The 23,163-nt window shown below is 40.1% G+C and overlaps 1 protein-coding gene across 1 annotated transcript in view; it reads right to left on the bottom strand.

Moving 5' to 3' along the window:
* Positions 1-4,272: 4,272 nt before the first annotated feature.
* LCP1 (lymphocyte cytosolic protein 1) overlaps positions 4,273-23,163 on the bottom strand; it is a gene marked incomplete in the record, with an annotated part of 68,547 nt that continues 49,656 nt past the window's right edge. Inside the window, 6 exon segments of the mRNA XM_014582091.2 lie at positions 4,273-6,054; positions 9,017-9,141; positions 13,279-13,402; positions 21,016-21,149; positions 22,425-22,539; positions 23,103-23,163. Coding sequence (XP_014437577.1) covers positions 5,922-6,054; positions 9,017-9,141; positions 13,279-13,402; positions 21,016-21,149; positions 22,425-22,539; positions 23,103-23,163 — 692 coding nt within the window.

The raw sequence follows: 23,163 nt of genomic DNA, 5'->3' as shown, positions 1-23,163 counted from the left end.
TATTCACCAAAGGGACAGAGAGAGAGAGGAAAAGTGAGAAATCACCCCCCTCCCAGAGGGGATAGCCACACTACAGTCCCTTCTCTTCCAATCTCTTGGGATTTTGGCCCCATATGCACAAGTGCCTAGCGTGATTTTCAAGCCTCCAGGTCCAGACATGTGGGACTACAATACCTTAACCACCACACCATCTGCTGGCACTGAAATTGTCCATTTTTACAGTTGATTTTTATTTTTTCCTGAGAGAGAGAGAGAGAGAGACCCTCAAAAGGGTCTTCATGCCATGATTAATTTTCAGCTGCAGCTGGCCAGGATCATGAGCATGTGTTTATGCACTTGGCATCTAGAGAGACCTTGCAACACAAACCTAGGATGTTCCCATGTGGCTTTGGTATTGTGGAGTGTTGGGTTACCATTTTGTCACTATGGCTACCCATGAAATTCTCCAATTCTGACATGCTAGATAATATAAAAATTACTGCCATTTTCCCAATCTATCTGAGTTATTAATGGTGAAATAGTGGGTATTGCCTAGATTGTCTGTGTACATGCCTGACATAAGGTGGTTTATTACATATATGTAGACTTTAGACATGGAAAAACATTTACTTTGTGTGTGTGTGTGTGTGTGTGTGTGTGTGTGTATGTGCTTGTCACCCAATCTTAGGCTTAATTGTTTCTTTTTGAAACTGGGAGAAAGCACATTGAACAAATGGCCATCTTTGGCAGCTGAAAGTTTAATTACAGGAATTTTATTAGGAAACTGTCAACAGAACCAGATTTCACAAGAGGATTGGTCAACTCTGTGTACTTGTTCTGAACACAAGCTCTGCTTTCTGAATTGTGAGACTTACATGAATGTGCTGGGCAAATCAATGTCAAGCTTACTAACAGACACTGCTGGCATTTACTCCACACTGGGGTACATTGGGCTGGACAAAGAGCAAAGGTCAACTATAAAAAGGGCACAGGAACCGCTCCAGGGACACGGGGAGCACACGGCAGTGACTCGTCTGCATTAAGCATATGTCTGAAATGGGCTGGTCTAAGCTGAGCTGTTTCCATGGTCTTCACAATCAAGACCACAATGTCCTCCCAGGGACAGACTAGAAGTGCAGGTGTATGTGTGTGTCTAGGTGAATAAAATCACTAGATTGGCTGAGACTATAAAAGTCTCAGTGCAGTCTGATCCAGCACATTGCATCGGTCAGGTTATAATGTTATAATTTCCAGATATGCAGGAACCCATTCTATGCTAAAAACTCTCTAGGTAGAGTCTATTTCACAAATTTTCTCGCAATTATTTCTCTCTATTCAGCATCCCCTACAGCTAGGAAACATTTGTTTGTGATTAATATAAATTACTTTTTAAAAGCCATTTAGTAGGGCCCGCTGGTGGCATGGTGGTTAAGGTGGCTGGATCCCAAAGAGCTGAATGCACAGCTCAAGTCTCAGACCCAGTGACTTGGAAAACATGCCTGGCTTGTGTGCACATATGCCCCAAATCCTGAAAGGAATATGGAGGAGAAAGGATTGTGATATGACCCTCTCCTGGGGAGGGGGTGCTTTCTTCCTTTCTCTGTCTCTCTATCTCTTTCTATCTACTTAGCTCATTAAAAACCTAGAACTGTGGCTGGCTCTGCAGGGATATCGACATGCATAAGGCATGGTTCCTGCCTACTTCTCATATGTCAGAGCTGAGCTCTTCTGCAAACGTTTGCTGATCTTTTATTCAGAATCAAGTTTTCTCCTAAGTTCCCTTAATATAGACAATCCCAAACTTTTAAAGGTCTGACTTAAGATATTTTGACTTAACAATAGTGTGAAAACAATAGCATTCAGTAGAACCTGTAAACCCAACTTAAGTTGAGGAATGACTTATAGTTTTAAGTGATGATGCATTTTCAATTTATTATATTTTCAGTTTAGTTTTAGGTTTATTGGGACATAACCCCATAGTAAGTTATGGAATACTCCAATAATTTTAAAATTTGTTATGCCATTTATTACTTTGTTTTGTATTAAGGTTTGTGTACATATGCATGCAAGCATGTTATGTCCTTACTGGGTTAACATGGCTCATTAAACACAAGATGGAAAAGTTGGGATTGAGTTGAGCATCTGTTCCAGCTTAGGGATCTTTGTAAAATAATTCTTGAAAATTTAAGAGGATCCATGTTTTACTACCTAATTCTCAATACCTTGCTAGAGCAGAAACTTATAAGTACCTGGTGAGTTAAAATTTGTGTTTATGCTCAAGAAGTGGGTATATTATTCACTGTGGCTTTATTTGCTGTGGCAAAAGATTGTAACAGCCTAAGTATCACTTTACAGGACACTAGTTAAATGCCTTTTGGCAAATCTATACAACCAACTGTACATCTGTTGAAAAGACTGAGGCAGATCTACCTGAACCAATGTGGAACAATCTTCAAGATATGATGTTAAGTGAAAAAAGTGAGATGTGGAATGTGTATGCCGTTCTAATATTTGTAATAAAAAGTGTGAGTGTGCGTGTGTGCGTGTGTGCGTGTGAGATGTGCATACAATATTACAGAAGGATACAAAAAATTGGGAACAGTGGTTGACGATTAGAAGGAGAATTGGGGGATTGTGACAGAGGTAGTGGTGGGTTGGTGAATTAGCTTTTTTAGAATAAAAAGCCTATTTGTGGTTTGAACATTTCTGTGCTGCACTGGTCAATTTCAAGCTAACAACAGTGTAACAATAGGTGCACAAAACTCAATTAGCTCCAGTGAGCTGATATGAGCTTGTCTAAGTGTATCACTAGGTACAGGGCTGGAAAGAGGGCTACCTTTCTATTGTAGACCTTTGACACAATTTTAATTTCTTATACCATGTTTGGAGTAATCCTTTATAATGTAACAATACAATTTTAAATTGAGAAAAATGATCATGCTTAGACTGCTTTTTCCTTTAGTCTTCTCGTCTCCAAGAGAGTCTTCATTTTCTTTCCCTGACAACACTTATTCTGGGACCAGCCCCATTGCACAGTGATGAAGTTCTGTGCATCGGGAGCCAGATCACACATGGCCAACTGTGGTTTGTATCCCAGCCCCAGCAGCTTGAAAAACATGCTGGGTGCATGTCCTCGTGTGCCCTAAATCCTGATGAAATAGAGAAGTGGAGGAAAGAAGACTGAAGTGTGACCATGTCCCATAGGGATGCTTTCTCTCTGGCAAGCATGGACAGTCTCAGGCAATTAAAAAATATTCTTTTTCTAAAAATTATTTTATTTAACTTTTAATTATTATTATGATTAGTTTGACCAGGGAGAGAGGGAGAGAGAGAGAGAAAGTGAGAGAGCAAGCACCAGATCCAAGACTTGAACTGCACTTGGCCATGTGGGAATCCAGCTCCCTTAACCACACCATGCCACCTGCTGGTCCTAAAAAATACTCTTATTCTGCTATCCTATACTTGTTTCGTCTCTCCATTCATGAGAACTATCAGTACAGTCAGGTACAAAGAAATCCCATATAATATTTGTAGCCTCTTAATATGTAGGGAGGTCAGCCACCTCCTAGGTAGGAGTATACAAGCTACAGATATGGTAGACCAGGAAAGAGCCACCTCCCCAAAGCAGCTGCCGGTGAAGCCAGGACACACAGCTTAGGCGCAAAAGCCCAGTTTCCTAGCCACTGATTGGGTGGGTATGTGGCTCGTCTATAGGTTGAGGGGTGATCACGCCAAATGAATGGCCGATTTGTTTCTCTGTGATAGCAGCCCAGCCCAGAGGGAGGGAGCTGGCTGCAGCAGAATGTCTAAGCATTCCTCTTACCATACTCCCACCTCCTGCCTAAGTTAGATCTAGCCAAGTGGAAGAAGAGATCCCAGTCATTGCCGACCCAAATGATTCCTTCTCAACTCTCTCTGGAAGACATTTTGGAACTAATCCCAAGTCGGACTTTTATTTATGATGAAGTTCAATGTGTTTCTGACAGTGCGTTCTCAACTTTAATTTTATTTTCCTTTGCCTAATTGCAACTTATTCAGTATTCATGTTTCCTCAGACTGTGAGTGCCCTGTCATAAGCTCACATCTCACCCTGCCCTTTTGTATCACTTATCACAACTGTCATTTTAATTGTTTAACATCTGTCTTTCCTAATCAGCTGAGCACAATGCCTGTCTCATTTATAAGCATATTCGTAGTACCTACTACTCAATGCATGTTGGCTGAATGAATGAATTAATGAGTTACAGTACACTGTCATTAAACTTTCAAAAGGAAACATCTAGAGACAACCAATATAGGGAACATTTTATTTGGAAAGATTTTGAGCATTAATTTATCTTCGTTTTCCATTAAGGCAGAAACGTTCTTCCTTCCTGGAAGCAGATGGAGGAAAATCATCCGAGGCTGCATTAAGTTCAGACTAAAGCCAAAGCCAATCACTTTGCATTCAGATTTAGCAGAAATCCTGGTTAGGGGGTGGGAGAAGTCACACATTGACTTCCTGAGCCCACTGCCAAGGGATGGATCCAGGGCAACGCATTTCAATTGCTTTAAGAAATGGCTAAGTTCCATTACATACTACCCCTGAAGACGACACCACACTGATGAGCCCTTTCGCCATGACAGGGAGTACAGTGTTGGTTCACAGTGCTGCTGCCATGCCTTCCGTCTGTTTTCATGGGAATTGCATTTGGGAATTTTAAAAATGTCTAATAAACGAACTCTTTATAAGGCAGCTTAGCCAGTTCTACATCCAGCATGTAGTCATTCTACCCTTGACATCAGGCTAGTTCATGTATATGTGATTATGTGTATGTGGGGTCTGGACAGGGGTGTTATACATTGGCACAAATTGCCTCCTTGAGCTTTGAGGTGGCGACAGCTCATATAGTATAAAAAAATGTAAACGTTGATAATATGGCCTGGCAGGAATCAGATATGCTAAGGTCTAAGAGCAAATGACAGCAAAGCAGGATTTCTTCCAAAAGTCACCAGGTATAATAGCTCCGTCTAACCTGCAGGGCTGAATAGTGGAGAGTGAGTACCCTGAAGACTAGATGCTGTTATAGCCCCACGCTGCCCCCTAGTGGCTCATTGTTTTATCATACTCTCTTAGAGTCCAGTAGTTAGGAATCTATCTAGGGCACAGCAGTCACCATGTTAGATCAGGTCTCAGCCCAAATCCTAACATAAAAAAACAGAGCGCTTCCTATTGGCTGAAAAAAACCCCCAAAAACTAATGACATTTAGGACCTCAGTTTTGTGGAAAGGCTCTGATGCTGAAGCTTATTTCTGCAGGCTATCAGAGACCTTGGTGCCCCAAAAGCCTTACTGATCGATTTGTCATCTTCTCCAGGAGGCCCAGAGACAAGGATGGCTGACAAGTTGGACCACAGAGAAGGCATAGTTCTGAGAGTGTCTAGAGCAAAGCACAGGCAAACAGTAGGAGAAGGGGACAGAAACAGAGGCTTGGAACAGATCAAAGTCAGCCTCTACTAAAAAGTTTCAGGACAGGACTGATTCCGCCTCAGGGTCCTCACCTTACACAAAGAAAAAGGCAGCCAAATTAAACTGGTTTGAAAGATTAATAATTAATATTTAATATATATGGTCAAAATTAATAACACTGCAGCTTCTATTCCTAACTAACAGCAAAAGCAGGAAAGTATCTGGAAAATAACTTCTTATTTTTTAGACTTTTGAAGAAGCTAATAAATCAAGAACAAAAAAAAATTGTGGGAGACTGGATTTTCCACAAGGAATGAAGCACTTTTTGTTACTTGGCTACTTGATTGAACACATATGCACTTTTGTAATCTTGTATAATGTCATCAAGTCGAGAACTTTGGAATGGCTTGAACTGTCGCCGTGCTTCCTGGGAGCATCCTGTGCTAGGCAGTCAGGACTGAGCGTACCGCTTCCTGCCCCACCTTCTCTGGGCCTTACACCCTCTTCATTCCTTTCCCCATGAGGCAAGCAAACACTGTCATGACCATCTTAGGATTCACTTCAACCAGGTCTTCTGGAAGGGCATACACCCTTGCTCCAATTTTCCTGGCCATCGAGATGGCATATCTAAAAGAGAGAAAAGAAGAAAAATGAAAAGCACTTGAGCAAGACAGTAGGAAGGAGACACCCTCAGGATCATAATCACAGTTATTCACGGTCAGGAGAGGACTCGTCCCTGGAATGGCTGGCCTGGTCACTGGCATCCTTTCCCTTTTGTGGACAGATCCTGACTTAGTAAAGTTCCTGATTCCATCAGACTTGCTGTCAAGCCTCATGATAATTACCAAATGTATAATTTTCCCATGGAGCCCTCTCAGCTCCACCACTTTTGAGACCCATAGCAGAAATATTGTCTTGGGCTACAACGAGTGACAGAAAAAGCTATGGAACTGAATCTGAGAATTCTAAGTATTCATTGTCAACTTGTCAAATGATGTAGTAAATAAAACTAAACGTATCTCACACTTAAACAAACATGTGCCAGGAATGGTTTTCAGATGATGTTTCAACTATGGGAAAAGAGGAAAGAGGGGAAAAAACGTGCATCTATAATACCTGGACCTTATGCATACATGTATTTTTTTTTTTTTTGCTCCATTCCAAACCTTGCCCATATATGCAGCTACGTCCTTAAGGTACTATATTAGAAGAGCCACCGTGTTTTCTTTTCCCCTCGAATTTCTAGGTCTTCATATCTTTTCTTCTTTTCCATATTTCTACATGAATGATCACAGCTACATTAGAGAATAGTTTTACCCTATTTGTAATTATTGTAGATAACCTTTGATAACTGTAACTTATTTTCAAATGAGTCATACCACTACCTGGCACTTCTTGCGTTCACTTCATTAGTTATCTAGTGACCTCTTACAACGGCTACTCCAGAAAGTCTCTACTTCACCCAAGGCTTCGTTACTTCCTCTTGTTCTCCTAAAATAACTTCACTCTTTATTGATCAAATTAAATGAAGAGCATCAGGAAAGAATAGCAGCATTTTTTTCCTCCTTGTCCTTTTCTCAATAACTTCCTCTATATTAATTATTAACTAAGTAAAATTGATTTTCTATTATCAAATGGCGAGGAAAAGTTGTTTAAAGATCAGAAAAGAGCTTAAAAATTCATACACTATCTTGCCACTTTAACATAACATTCTTAGTTACTCTCACCCATTTTTCCAAACAATGTCATATTTTGCCTTTAACAGGAAAGGGCTTAGGAGCTTTGTCTCTCAAGTCAGACTTTGAATCCCATCTGGATGGCCTAAAAATGACATGATCTGGACCTTGTCAAATTGCTTAAATCCAATCATGTCCCTAGATCATGGGACCCAGGTTTTTCTTTTCCCCTCTAATTTCTAGGTCTTCATATCTTTTCTTCTTTTTTGTTTGGAATATTCTTTTTTATCTCTTTCACCTGTCTACACCCTTCTTGTCCTGTCACTGAAGCTCAGTATAAATCTTTGTTTTTTCTAAAAGAGTTTCAGTCCACTTCTTGAACCCTCCATAACAGGTTCTATCCCCCCTTCTATACCACCTATCACATTCTATCATAATCACAGTTTAATTATTTATTTTCTCTTCATTAGACTGTGCTAAATATCAGTATATCAGGAGCATAGATTCCTACTTTCTCAAATTGGGAACAGGGAGAAGGGTACTGTGGCGGTTATAAGGCTGGGATGCTGGGTACTAGACACTTACTAATTCTAGACCTCTGTTATGGGTTGACTTGTGTCCCTCTCTCAAAAAGATACGTTGAAGTCCTAACCCCTGGTACCTCCAATTGTGAGCTTATGTGGAAACGGGGTTCTTATAGATGTAAAGTTAAGATAAGGTCATGCTGGAGAAGGGTGGGGCCTCAATCCAGTGTAACTGGTGTCCTTATAAAAAGAGGAGAAGAGACACAGAGACACACAGAGAGGGAAGACAGCCACATGAAGTCATGGACACACAGGAAGAATGCCATGTGAAGGTGGCGGCAGAGATCAGAGATGTTCATCTACAAGCATCAAGGATAGCAGCCATTGCCAGAGACTGGGATGAAGCATGGGACGGAATCTCCCTCAGAAGGAACCAACCCTGCCAACACCTTGATTTTAGATTTCTAGTGACTACAACTGTGTGAGAATAAACTTCTATTGTGTTAAGTCACCCTGTTTGTAAGGTGCTTTATTCCCAGTCCTGGGAAACCTATTATAACTGCTCCAATAAAGGTGCCTCTCTAGAGCAGAGGTTGATAAACTTATTCAGTAAAGGACCAGAAAGAAAATATGTTAGGCTTTGCAGGCTTTGTTGCCATTATTCAACTCTGTAGTGGTAGCAGGGAAGCAGCTATAGATAGTACGTAGGTGGATGGACTATGTTTCAGTAAAACTTTATTTATTAAAAGCAGACAGCAATGGACCAGCAGGTGTCATGGTGGTTGGGATGCTGGACTCCCATATAGGTGACTGTAGTTGAGTCTCAGATTTGGAAACTTGCTTTCTCACTTTCTTTCTCTCTCTTTCATGAGTACACATGCCCTATAGCAAATTAAAAAATTGTAATAACAATAAACAAAATTAAATAAATAATTTAAAAAGGCAGAACCAGGCCATGTCTGTCTCAGTCTGCTGACCCTGGCTCTATAGAGGAATCATTAGGCAGGTGATCCAAATGGTAAATCAAATGGCAGCTATTCTCAAGCTGGTAAAGGCTCTGGCATTCATATCCATGGGTATTCACAAGTGGGATGCTTATATTTGAGGCCTGTCACATACAAACTTTATTTAGGGAGTCTCTTGTAGATTAGAACTAGGCTCGCTTATCAAAAACAAGAATATTCTTGTTTATTGTCCTGATTCCCATGTTAAAACAAAGCCTTAAGCTGCTTTTGTACCATATCTAAAATGATGATAGGTCTACCATAATCCACGAGGAGATAAAGTATTGATAGTGAAAATTTAGTGTCTGCAAAAAGTCACAAGCATTAGACTTTTACAAAGATCCAGTTGGGTCCTTCCCTCCTGATCTCAGGCTTACGTACGTACTTTGCATTGTTGAGTTTTTCTTCATCATCCAGGCTTTCTGTCTTCAGAAGGTCATAGTTAATGGAACCTGGTTGGATGGCATCAATGAGATCCAAAACTGGCAGACTTGTACTTATCTTTGGGTCCTGCACACAAAGAAAGAGAGTTTTATCACCACACCCCAAGTTACTTCCATCCTGCTCAGGGAAAGTGGGCAGTTCTTTCCTCTTAAATATGGACGATGCACAGCCTGGCCTGGAAAATGCCACAGGATTTCACATGGTATTTCAAATTGACTGAAGTTTCTGTAGGGGCATCAGTAACTTCCCAGAAAACCCACTCTCTGCCAATAGTAGAGAGTCATTTTCAAATCATGAATAAAAGTGAGAATAACTAGAGAAAAACACAGAGGCTGAACCATGTCTTTTAATTATCAGCAATACAGTAGTGTGGTAAAGGAAGTAGATTAAAAAAAGAAACCATCATAAAGGGGAAATTAATGATATTAGGAGAAACCCTGCTTCATTTAGAAGGATGTCCCATAAGAGAGTGGCAGGGTGGTGGTGAGGGTGCAGTGGGACAGGTGCTTCTGGAGATGCTCTTTCTTTTTTTTTTCTTTTTTTTTGTTCCTTTTGTTTTGGAGAGATTTTTTTGCTATAGGGCGCATGTTCTCACCAGAAAGACAGAGAGAGACAGAGAGATAGAAAGCAAGAAATCACCCCCCTCCCCCCCTCCACCCCAGCCAGGGGAGATGGCCATGCCGCAGTCCCTTCTCCTCCATTCTTCTCTTGGGATCTTGGGCACGCACGCACATGCACCCTGTGTGAGTTTAAGCCACTGGGTCTGGGACTCCAACTGCAGTCAGCTACATGGGAGTTCAGTGACATAGCCATTATGCTAACTGCTTGTTCCAGGAGATGTTCTTTCTTTAGAGATCTTGGGGACAGAGAATAATCATTGCCAGGGCAACACTGACAACAACTATTTGAGCAGATGCGCTCTGTTGGTGCCTCATGGTTTATCTCACTTCACTGTCACCATAACCCTTCCATAGGCACCTGATCTTCATTTGAACATGAATACAGTAAGTTGTGGACCTGGGATTTGAACTTTAAATTCTGGCTTACAATCTTGGGCTTTGTCCCAGACCTGGTGGCTTGAAAGTCACGCCAGGCATGTGTGCACGCATGCCCAATCTCGGGGAAGGAGAGTAGAGAAAAACAACCTGTGGCGTGACCATTTCCCCAGGTAGTGAATTCTCACTTTCCTTCTCTCTCTCTTTCTCTTTCTCTCTTTTTCTCTGTCTCTCCCTGGTGAGTGCATACACCTAAGGAAAAAAACCTCTTAAAAAAGAAAATCTTGAGCTCTGTCCAAACTGGTGGCTTGAAATACATGCCAGGGATGTGAGAATGTGTACCAAAATCTCGGGAGGACAATAGAGGAGAAGGGATTGAGGCATGGCTGTCCCCCAGGGGAGTGATTTCTCACTTTCCCTCTCCTGTCACTCTTTCTGTCTCTTTTGGGTAAGCACAGACCCCTATGGCAAAAATCTAAAACAAAGAAACAAACACTTGGACTCTGCTTCTGGCATTTGTAAATGTTTTGATGTCTACACCTCAAGTTATGAATGCACCTATGGTGTGAACGCACAAAACACTGCCCCATCTGTTCTCTTCCCTCCTGCTCCAATAGCAAGTCACAGTCCTTAGGGACCTGGGAGTGCAGCTGCATGCCACCATCCAAGACAGTGAAGTCCAGATCCTCATGCAATGAGGTCCAAATCAGAATAAATTCTCAGCAAGAATCAGGTGATAGGAGCCTTGCCAGATGCCACTCCTCTAGCATCATGTCTTCCTGTATAGTTAGAATAGCTTTTGAAAATATAGTCAGAGTAGTAATGTGGGAACTACCACGAAGTTAAAGTCAGTATAGAAACCATTAGCCTTGGCTTCTATATTCACAGAACTTTTTGGTGAAGAAACACATGAGAGGAGAAAGTGGAAAGGTTTGAGTTCTGCCCACCTTCTTGCTTTCTGTTTGGTCATGTGGAGATGCTGCTAAGTAGAGATAAGGCCAACAAATGGTGGTAGAAGGAGATGAAATGGGATCAGGATTATTTCCAAAATGGATCATCGAGAGTAAGTTGTGTTTTTTAAAAGGGTTTCACTTAAAATGTGGGGCTAAATTTGACATGTAAAGTTTTTTGATACATTATATATTCCTCTTACTTAATCAATTCTGTAACGACTTAGAAGACACAGGAGAAAATGAGTCCGGAGTATCACAAAAAACAAAGATCTGTCAAAGATTTGTACAGGTGAGAGTCCCAGCATCGCTTGCCAAACCTTGGCCTCACGAGAACACCCAAGGAGCCAGAGTCAATGTCAATTCTCTGCTTAAAAACTGAGAGAAAAATTGCAATCTCTCCCCTTCTGAATGAGCAGAAGATCTGTCTAAGGGCCATATGGGGAGTGTCCATCTGTTGCGAGCCCATCACAGGCAAGGTCACCTTTACTCTGCTTCCGGCTTCCTGTGTAGAGCTCAACGGTGGGAGGAGTTTGGCCCCTCAGTTTTGACCTTTAAACTAGAAAATGTGACTGGCTGGAATGGCAGCTGTTTTACAAGGAGAAGCACCCCTAGGCCACGAGACTAGTCACTTCATACTCACCAGAAGTGACCTTTAGATACACTCTGCTCTATAATCTTACCCATGGGTAAAAGATGTTTCCCCCTCATTTATGGACTGTTCCCTGAAACTGTAGCCATAATCTCAGATTGTTACTTGAGCTTTGATTTGCCCAGCTATAAAATGAGAAAAACAGTAAAGCCTACTTCACAATGTCTGGGAAGGTGAACTGAGACACTATGAACAAGGAGCCCCTGTTTCTCGGCACATTCAATATTCAGAGCTCCTTTCAATTTGGCTGTTCGAATCTCTTTCTGAAAGAATCTGCTCACTTCAGTTTCCAGCATCCATTCCTCACTGCTCAGTTCTGCGGACTGAATCATAAGCTGGAGGTGCAGGAGAGGTGACCTTCGCTGTGACAGACTCACACCAAGTGGACCCACTCCATACAGCTCATCCCAGGTGGGGAAAGGTTTCAATTTTTGTCTTGATTTGGAAGCAGAGGATTGACATGATGATGAACTACCTCACCAACCCTGTTAATACAGTTCTAACAGAGCTCCTCCTCCATATACTGACCTTTATACTAGAAAAATGTAGTTAAGATAGCACAGATATGGGGGTCAGTGGGTGGCCTAGTGGTTAAGGTGCTGCATTCCCACATGGCCAACTGTGGTTCAAGTCCTGGAACTGGCAACTTGAAACTCAAGCTGGGTACATGTGCATATGTGCCCAAAATCTCAAGAGGAGAATGGAGAAGGGATTTTGCTGTGGCCATCCCCCTGGGGGAGTGATTTCTCATTTTCTTTCTCTCTCTGTCTCTCTAGCGAGCACATGTACCCTACAGCAAAAATCTCTCTTAAAAAAAAAAAAGAGGGGCCAGCAATTAGCGTAATGGCTATGTCACTGGACTCCCATGCAGTCGACCGCGGTTCGAGTCCCGAACCCGGTGGCTTAAACTCACGCTGGGCGCGTGTGCGTGCGTGCCCAAGATCCCTAGAAGAGAATGGAGGAGAAGGGATTGCGGCGTGGCCATCCCCCCCACCCCGCCCGGGGGGTGATTTCTCGCTTTCTGTCTGTCTGTCTGTCTGGCGAGCACACGCGCCCTGTAGCAAAAAAAACCCTCTCAAAAAAAGAAAAAGATAGCACAGACATTATTATGATACAGATCAAATGTGTAGGTCTCTTGATGAAGAACTCAGCTAATGTATGAAACATGAGTTAAGAAACTTAATAACATATAATTCTGTTATTAATAAAAATGAAATTTGAACACAAGTAAATGACTGTTTTTTTTGTGTGTGTGATCTTCCATCCACAGATCTTTCAACATTTTACATTACGATATTAAAAATCTGAATCATGGAGGTGTGCCCATGTTAAAAAATACTGTCTTGTTTTATGTTACTTTGAAAGAACAATCTCTAAAATGATGTTTAAAAAATGATGGTCTTTTAAAATTATTATGGGAGAAAGTGATAAATTTGTCAGTGAAATGGTTCATGAAGATCAACATAATAATGAGTCATTTAAGCCAATCAAAATGGGAAAGGGAGCCTGGACTGTCTAACATTGAAGGTCAATTTAACGTATAATGAAAACAAGGAAGATAATCTTGAAGCTCAGGGGGCCTTTACTAAGAGAGTAAGGATTTTACCTTGAAACTGGAGATGGATGAACTTTTCCCTGCTTCCTTCAGTGTTTCATTCACCCAGTTGACAATAATGTCATCATTGACCTTCTGCCCACCACCAATTTCTTCTAGGATATTCAGTGTGTACCTGAACAAAATCAATAGTGAGAAAAGTTGCTAAAGAATTCATGTAACAGAAAGCAGCCATAGGTAAACTTTTCTTTTCTTTTCTTTCTAGGTATGTCATAGAAGATAGTCAGGACACCATTATATTTAAGGGAAAAAGAATGTAGCATAAATGCAACATCATAACATTAGTTCCTTTGAGAATTACTGAAATGTATGATTGTTACAATAAAATGCAAATACCTCCTTCTAAACATGACCTGCTCTGGGCAGGAAGAGCAGAGAAGAAGAAATTCAAAGAAAATAATTGAAACAAAGGGTTTCAACCAGTGATATTTTCTTAAAGGAATCATAAAAATTGAGGAATAACAGCACAATGTTAGAAAAATCCAAGTAGCCGATGTGACAAAAACATATTAAATAATTTTTTCTTGTATTATGTTAAGTAGGAATACACTGACAAAAGGTAATCTCTAGTCTGAGGGTTAGAATTACCTTAGATACAAATGGTTATGAGAATTTTTTTTCGTTTGTTTTGTTTTGTTTTGTTTGGGGGGATATTTATTAAGAAGATGCTCCAGGCTCTTAAAACCAAAATCCCAGGAAGAGAATGGAGGAGAAAGGACTATTCTGCGGCCATCCCTCCTGGGGGGTAATTTCTCCTGGTGGATGATTTCTCTCTCTCTCTCTTTCTCTCTCTCTCTGGTTCTCTGTCTCTATGTGGAGCACACCCTTTGGCAACAACCTAAAAAACAACAAAACAAAAGGAAACAAACAAATTCCATGAAAAGAATCCCATTTCCTAAGACTACTCCTTTCTGAAAGGGGAGAAAACCAAACAGTTGAGCAATACAGCACGTTTGTTGACCTCATGACAGGTTTGCAAGAGGCCTGAAAGACCTTCAGGGCTAGGATTACAGTGTACACTTCTCAAACGAAACTCAAGAATCCTGTGATTGAATCTTGCCTGGAAGGGCCTACCCAAATGAGGCCACTCTCCACTTGGTGCCCGGGATATTGTTTACACAATCCATTGGGCATCTTCCTTCAGTTACTGCTTCTGAAGAAAGCACAGTTTTCTCGTGATTTTTCCACATGGTTTTCAAGTTTGATCTTTGAAATAAGAATGATGTATTCCTTCCTTTAGTTAAATAACCTTTCCATCATTGTAGATGGGGTAGAAAATGGCTTCTGCAACTTTTTATTAAAAAAAAAATCACAATTACCAAACTAGCAGTGACATCTGCTCAATGATTCCTCCCAAACCTACTTAATTCTATTTCTCCTCTTCACAGACTTCCTTTCCAAGCTATAGCTCTGGTCATATGTAAAGCGACTCTCCATAGTTCCAAAGAATACAGACGAAACTCCCTGGTGTGGCCTGTAAGACCCTTCACACTTTGGTTCTAGTGTCTTCTTTTAGTGCATCTCTGATTTTGCTCTTCCTTCCCTTAATCCTTGCTCATCACCTTCCCCCATACCAGACACATGCATGCATATATTCACACCTACACATGGGTTTGAACCACACGCAATCAAGGTTGCAGCTCCCCAACTCCAAGATGCATCTTCTTATCTCTTGTTTCAGGGACTCAGCTGTGCTCATTGCCCTTCTCTGCTGGTGCACTTCTAATCCTTTGAACAATTTCCAGGTCAAGCATCACTATTCTGATGCACACAGTATTCTAAGTATCATTATTACACTTGCTTTAAACCCATTTCCCAGATCTGTGAATGGTGGGGATCTCCATCATAGGGTCCATGTACCCTATCTGTTATGGTGTCTTCAGGGGTTGGCAGATTGCCAACTACTGCTGGATATCTAATAAATACAAGTGTAGAGTGGTGGGTAAACAGAGTGATTTTCTCCCAGCAAAAGATGAGAAATGCTTACACTGGGCCCAGAGATAGGACTCAAATGCTAACGAATACTAAGTGCAAATGGGCTAATTCCCGCATAAATTTTTCAAAATACTTCTGCTTTAGAAAAGACTGTACCTGGGACCAGTAGATAATGTAATGGTTACATTGCTGGACTCCCATGTAGTGAACTGTGGTTCAAATCCCAGATCGGATGACTTAAAACTTACATCGGGTGCATATGCATGAATGTTCAAGATTCAGAGTGAAGGATGAAGGAGAACGGATTGCGATGTCGATGTGGCCATCCCACCTCGGGGGTAATTTCTTGCTTTCTGTCTCCCTGTCTCTCTGTCTCTCTGGCAAGCACATACACCCTATAGCAAAAATCTCTTAAAAAGAAAAAAAAAAAAAAACAAAGAAAAGGACTGTACCTTTGATCCAGTCATAAAGAATGTATTTTATGAAGTAACTGGCTTCTTGTCTCCTTATAGCTAGCATGTGCATTAAATTATTAGCATTTACCATCACATTTAAGAATTTCTGCCAAATGGATTTCTCAATAAGATATAGTAGGTCAGTGCTTGCTTCCTTAGGTCCTCTAAATACAACCTGAAGGAACAAACTGAGTTTAATCTAGCAGCTTCCATCTCAGAACTCAATTCTCACTTCCCATGTCAGAAGGCCCAGCCCTGCTTTGTCAATATGCTCAAATAAACAGAAGCAGTATGTTTGAAGCAGGCTTGGAGTTAGGGAACTAAAAGGTACAGAGCAGAATCCCAGCTTTATACAAAGGCCACGGAGGGACAGGGGACCTTATAAAGGTGGAAAAAATTGTGAAGGGTGCTTGTCGCATCCTGGGGTTTAAGATCAGTCCCTTAGGGTGACACAGAGTTCTAGTGAACACACAGCAGCCTTTCTGCCACCTCAAGTGAGATGCAGAGGTTAAAAGTGGAATCACAACAAAGGGAAGAAAGGACAGAGCTGAGTTGGAGTCTCAACTCACTCTGGATGAGCCACTAAGCAATTACTCGCCTAAATGCAGATTCAAAATTGAAAACAAAAACCAATTTGGCCTGTGTCTACCTAGATTTTCCCTTGTGAGATAATCACTCTGTATCACCAAACACATTTGGGCACAACTATGCCATTGATCAAAGACCCTGCAGGCAAGATCTGTTGTTTACAGACCACCCTATGCTGAAGCCCTTTATCAACATGAAGCAGCTTTATGAGACCAGCTTTAGCCAATTCCACATTCTGCAGAAGAAAATTGATGAGGTGTGTACGGGCAGTGCCTCGAAGGGGCGTGACTATGACTTGCTTACTATCCCACCTGCATTAGACACTCATTTTATTTATACAACACCTGGCATAAAGGAACAAACCGCAATGGTTTGTTATTCAATGACCCCTCCCAACCATGTCATCTATCATATTGGGTTGTTGGAAGGGTCCTGATGTATTTGTTCAATGTTTTTCTATGCAAAAATGTGTCATGTCTTTTCTGACAGCCCAATATACAACCTGTCTGAATTTGAGGGAGTTCATTCATTTGCCTGCCTCAGACTCCTTTGCTTGCTTGAGTCTAGCTGCCATAGCGGTCTGCTGGAAGCCTGCTTGGTTGAGGCTTTTGTCTTCAAGTGTACACACATATTAACTGATTTCCAATCAGAGCATGGTTTCCAGGCTACTAAAGGGGAAAGGAAGGTTTAAACACATACTTCTCATTTGCTTTTAGGGGGGAAAATGACATGCCATTTACTGTCCAGATAAATGACCAAATTAGTAAATCTATACAATCCAGTGAAAGGAATACAAGCTAGAACTCACTGTAAATGCAGTATGCAGGGCAAACCCTCCCCAAGAAACCCAAAACCAAAGCAAACCCAAACAACAACAAAAACAATCTAGTGCCATTTATATAATTATTAGTCATTTCTTCTCCTTCAACAGTAATGAATTTTTCTGTCCACTTTCTTATGTGCATAATTATTTAAAAAATGTATTTTTAGAGACAGATATTTTTGCTATAGGACATGTATGCTCACCAGAGAGACAGAGAAAGTGAGAAATGACTCCCCAGGGGTATGGCCACACCACAGTCCCTTCTCTTCCATTTTCCTCTTGGGATCTTGGGCGCACATGCACATGTGCCCGGTGTGAGTTTTAAACATTAGGTCCGGGACTTGAACCACAGTCAACTACATGGGAGTCCATCAATGTCATTATGCCATCTGCTGGTCTTTTTATGTGCATAATTCTGATACAGTAAACACTCAGAAGAAAACTGATTACTAATTTACTGGAGGTAGCAATGGCAGAGTAGAACTTACAAGATACAGAGGATTTCAAAAAGTTTGTGAAAAACAGAATTAAAATGAGTTTATTTTAGTGCAAAATTTAGAAATCCATGAATAGGTTTTTTCATAATACATATTTTCCATGAACTTTTGAAGACCTTCCCCCTTGAATATACCAATTATAAAGTAGGGCTTTAGTTACATTTTTATAAAACTTCCAGAACAAAAATCATATTATAAGGTGATTTTCAGATGTTATAAAATTTAAAGCAGAATAGAATTGGCCTGAATTGTTCTATTATTAAGTTAGACTATATCAAGGAACATTTTGTATTATAATCCATGAGTGAGTTTAACTGTTATGAGTAAAAAAACTTTTGCTTTGTAATAATCAGTTTTTGAAGCAATCAGTACCGAATGTCAATCTGTTAATAATTAAGAATATATTTGCAAGACAATAAAGTATAGTTTAGAAATAGTTTCTGGAAATATGCTGGTGAGACCCTTAGGAATATCCAGTGACATTCTAGGTATATACAGTAAAATCGAACATAGAGTGGGCCAGCAGGTAACATGGAAGTTAAGGCGCTGGATCTCACATGGCCTACTATGCAGATCGAGGCCCAGACCCAGTGGCTTGAAAATCATGCCCCATGGCCCCATGCATGTGCACATGTGCCCAATATCCCAAAAACAGACTGGAGGAGAAGTAATTGTAGTGAGGCCATCCCCCTTGGGGGGTGATTTCTCACTTTCCCTCCTTTTCTGTCTGTCTCTGGTGAGTGCATGCACACTATAGAAAAAACTTAAAAAAAAAAAAAAAGTAGAACATAGAGTTAGTTTCTTTAGGTCTGGAGTTTTCTATGCCAAGCAGTCTTATGACATCTGCCTTCTATCATTAAGGATACAAGGGTTTAGAAGTAGGTAATGGAACTCTATGGTTGGTAAAGATAATGTGAATCAGGTATCAAAATCTATTAGGATCATTTCTGATTATCCTATATCACCTGGGAACATTGACATAATTACATCAAGAGCCAGTCATTGATATTAAGATCTCTAGGCAGTGGCCTGGGACTAAAGCTGATGTCCTAAGGCCACTACAAACCTAGTCTCTGCTATTATCATGCTAGACAGACTGTGATGTGATGTGGCTTCTGGGGCTTCTTTCCAGGGAGAAAAATGAATTAAATCACACTAATATAGACTCTAATGGAAAGATATAGGATTTCTGCTTAGTCAGAGTTATCAGTACAGGGAAAATGAGTGAAACATTTAAATACAATAATGTCATTTTTTACATTTACAGATTTCCTATCTAAAATTCTTCCCAGCCTTATGCTTATGAACCAAATATTGCTTATTTTTCTTATAATTTATTTTCATATATATATCTTATTCTAGTCTATTATTATTTAACTAACAGCACCATATAGTTTTCATATTAATAAAGTTTATATTCCTCTCCAACAGGTATCTAAAATTCTCTATCAAAAGAACTAGTATTGGGGCCAGCAGGTGGCATGGTGACTAAGGGTGCTGGCCCCCCATAATGGCCAACCACGGTTTGAATCCTGGACCTGGAGGCTTGCTGTCTCACTTTCTCTCTCTCTCTCTCTCTGTCTCACTCTCTCTCTGGTCAAATTAAAATAAGTAAATAAATAAATAAATAAATAAAAAGTTATATAAAATAATTCTTTAAAAAAAAGAAAAAAACAGTATTAACAGCAGTTTCTTCTTCTGGCTGTGAAGGAGTAAGAAGCACCAGATTAAAACACCTAGAACATAATGAAGAACATATGACACAATGTCGTTCAGACATTGTGGAGCAGAACAGCGGTCCTTAGAAGAGGGAAATAAACAAGCTGAGCTCTAAGGTTATCTCATACTGTCACAGGGAGAGAGTTTTCAGGATGCCATAGAGGGAGAGACAAACCCAGCAGAGCATGGCCTTGCTGAAGAGATGGATCTGAGAACTCAAGGGATAGAGCATGGCTGTGGTTGAAGGGACAGAGCTGAGAACTCAAGGAAACCAAGATGCCTAGAATTTGTGGCCAGAAAATCAGACAAGAAAGAGCTGCATGGAGAAAGTACTCTAAGAAGAAAGCTCCAGAGGTCTTCAGAGGGTTTTCCTCAAGTCCTCAGCTGAGTACTCCTTGGTAGAGCATATGAAGAAACTGCAGGGGGAAGAACCACCAGAAATGAACAGGTAGAACAAGCCTTGGAGCTCACTGAGGGCTGGAAATTCTTTGGTTCTCACCAATTGAACTGGAAAAGTTTCATAATACCTAGAGCATTAAGAAGTCTGAAGGGCATTCCTTCAGTAGTAAGGGGCAAAATGAGCTCTAGACTAATTAAGCTTTAAAGTAAGCCTCAAAAAGATCACATTGTACTTAAGTAACTTAACTCCATCCCAGGAAAAATGTAAGAACATTTAAAGCAATATAGAAAGAACTAGTACCCAACAAGATGAATTTCATAATTTCTGGCCTGCAATAAAAAATTAGCAGCAGGAAAAGAAGCTAGAAAAGATAAAGCATAAGAAGGATAAAAATAAATTTGTAGAAACAGACCCATAAGGAAATTATAATTATATTCTATATGCTTGAGAAGGTAGAGGAGAGATATGGGAAATGTGAAAAAGACTCAAAGAAAATTTCTAGACGTGAATACTTTAATTTTGAGATAAAAATATATATACTGGCTCAGGTTAGTGGCACATTAGACATCACAAAACTTGAGGGGAGGGAGATATCAGTGAAGTTGAAGATATAGCAATAAAGATGACCCCCAAATCAAACACAAAAGCATAAAACAGAGAGGAAATAAGTGAACTGAGCAGCAGTGAGTTCAGGGACAACCACAAATGACTAAATGTATGTGTGCCTCCCCCACACAAAGCTGGGCAGGTTCAGATGATATATTTAGAGAAATGAAAGCCAAAAGGTTTCCAAATTTGATGGAAATTAGAAATGCACAAATCTACTAAGTTCAGCAAGGAATGGTAAATATGGCATCATTTCGTCCTTAGTTTTAAAAACGTTTTCAGAGGTAACGAACTGTTAATTATCCTAGTCAGTTAAAAGTAAAAAGATATTAACTACTAATAAAGGTGAATCTCTAGCAGCTATATGACCATCAGAAAAGGCGAATTTCAGAGAAAAAAATACTACTAGGCATAGAGGGTCACTCATTCCATAATGAAAAAGGGATGATTAAGTCAAGACAAAATCTCTAAAGTGTTTATGCATCTAATAACAGATTTTCACAATAGCTGAAACAAAAATGTACAGAACTGAAAAAACAAAAACAAAAACGAAAACAAAACCCAGGAAAACAAAGGGCTTCTTTGGCTGTTAAGTTTAGCACAGATTATGGTTTTGCTAGATTAAATCACACTCCTAAAAATTTGCTAGGATTTTTCTAGGTCAATAATCCTCCCAGTACAAATCATCCCCATGAGTTACACTACCTTCTCATTAGCTGCCAGATCAAGGCCAATGTTAGTGTGCGGTTTCCTTCATTGAGATCTTGTCCACCAATGCCAACCAGGGAGAACTTAGCTTGATTCTTCCCCAGCTCTACAGCATAATTACAATTCTCAAGCTGTTAATGACCAGAAAAAAAAAGAATTTAATGTCATCATTTTGATTATGATAAATTTCTGATAAAATGACAAAAAACAAGATACAAATAAAATGGATTGGCTAGACTCAATGATCTTTCACATTTCAACTGGTTCTACAATTCCAGAATTCTAAATTGGTTAAAAGAATATTTTGCATCTTTCCTTAAATGGGTCACTTCCCTCCCATCAAAAACATGACTAGTAGGGTAGGAATGTACTGAACTGGAAACCATGTGGCTGACACTGGATTTGAATCCTGAGGTAACCTGAAACAGACCAGGCACACATACACCCAAGATCCCGACTGGCGAGAGGCTAGAGGCCGGAGCAAGGGGATTGCAATGTGACAAGATACAGTCTAAGGTGCCTGTCCTCTCTCCCTCTCTCTCTTTCTCTTATGTGTGTGCATGTGTGCTTTCTCTCTCTCATGTAAAGGATAAAGTTTAAAAAAATAGTGTACTCTTAAGTGCAAAACACAATGAATTTATTATTGTAAGTATTTTTATGCCTATATCTAACTATAGAGACAGAGAGTCATTCTAGTTATCTGCCTGTAATATTCCTAAAATAACTGAATTTGTAGAGATTGACATGGAGAATTTGGATTCTCCAACCTATATACACTTATGAGTGGTTTTCAAAAATTCCTGGAAAATGCAAATTATGAAAGAGCTATGCACAGATTTCACATTTTTTTTGGCACCAAAATCAATTTCATGCTTCAATTCCATGTTTTCAAGAACATGTTAAAGTATTCTTATAGTGAATGGACATGTAGGGCAGACATTCCTGTGGCTGCACATGGGTCATTAAGAGTCACAGGGATGAGAAATGGTGAGAAGTGGCTGTGCCAACCTTGTTGTTACAAAACAATGATCCCACTGTGTTGACAGTAGACAAACTGTTTGTGCAAGTTGAGCTGTCAGTACAAAGCTCCAATTCTTTAGAAAACTAGAATAAGCATCCTGCTGGGTGAAAAATCCCTGTGGCTCTGCTTGCTCTAATTATCTTAATTAGAATTTTTACATGATAATGTCTAAAGACTCCAACATGGAATTATAAATAAGTAATCAACTGAAATAATGGACTCACTTTAATAAAACCATTCAGGTTTCTGATTGCTGTACTACAATTTAATCCCCAAATAAACATCATTTATCTAAATTGGGCCACCTAATAGAGTATTCACAGAGTGTTCTTGCAAGCTTAGGGTTTCACCTGTCTATAGGAACATCAAAATAGCTATTATTTACCTTTTTCATATTGCCCCCCAGCTTGGGGTATGGTGGTTTGTTTACTCTGTTCCAGTCAACAGGGACTTTAATCTTTTCATAGAGTTGGAAGATGACCAGGGCATCTGATAAGTCACTGAACAAAAAACCACAAAATAATTCTCAGATATCCAACATTTATTCAGGGCCCGTAGCAGGCCGGGCAATTCCTTATATATTAACTTGAGGAATAGTCACAATGCTGCAAAATTGGTAGGAGGAACTCCATATTCAGAGGCAAAGAGATTATAATTCACAGAAATTGGGGCACTTACTCTTCCCAGGTGTGACAAGCTGGGCCCCTTCAGCCCATATACGCTGCCCCCGAAAAAGAAACAGAATGCTAACAAACAGCATAGAAGACACTTAACTGCAAGCTCACCATTCATTGTTTTATGTCTGCTTCTGAGCAAATCGTATCCTTAAGATATAGAGTATATCTGTCATGTTGCTGAGCTTTAATTTTTGTGCTAAACACACAGTGAATTTGGTGCACAGAGGTGAGATCTCAGGTAAACACTCACTAATTTGGAACTTTCCCCCTCATATCAAAGTGACCACATTTTGTGAAGAGAATGTACACTGTACTGGTATTTGAAATCATAGGGCTCTTTCACAATCTCTGTCTCACATTAAGGATGTGTTCCCAAATATGCTTACCTATACAAATGATTGACTCGAGGGTTAACACCCAAGGAATTCATCCAGTTCCTAAATGTCC

The sequence above is a fragment of the Tupaia chinensis genome, unplaced genomic scaffold (assembly GCF_000334495.1).
Source record: "Tupaia chinensis unplaced genomic scaffold, TupChi_1.0 Scaffold142211_1, whole genome shotgun sequence".
Taxonomy (NCBI): Eukaryota; Metazoa; Chordata; class Mammalia; order Scandentia; family Tupaiidae; genus Tupaia; species Tupaia belangeri.
The sequence above is the reverse complement of the archived record's forward strand: the minus strand, read 5'-3'. Positions and strand labels throughout refer to the sequence as shown.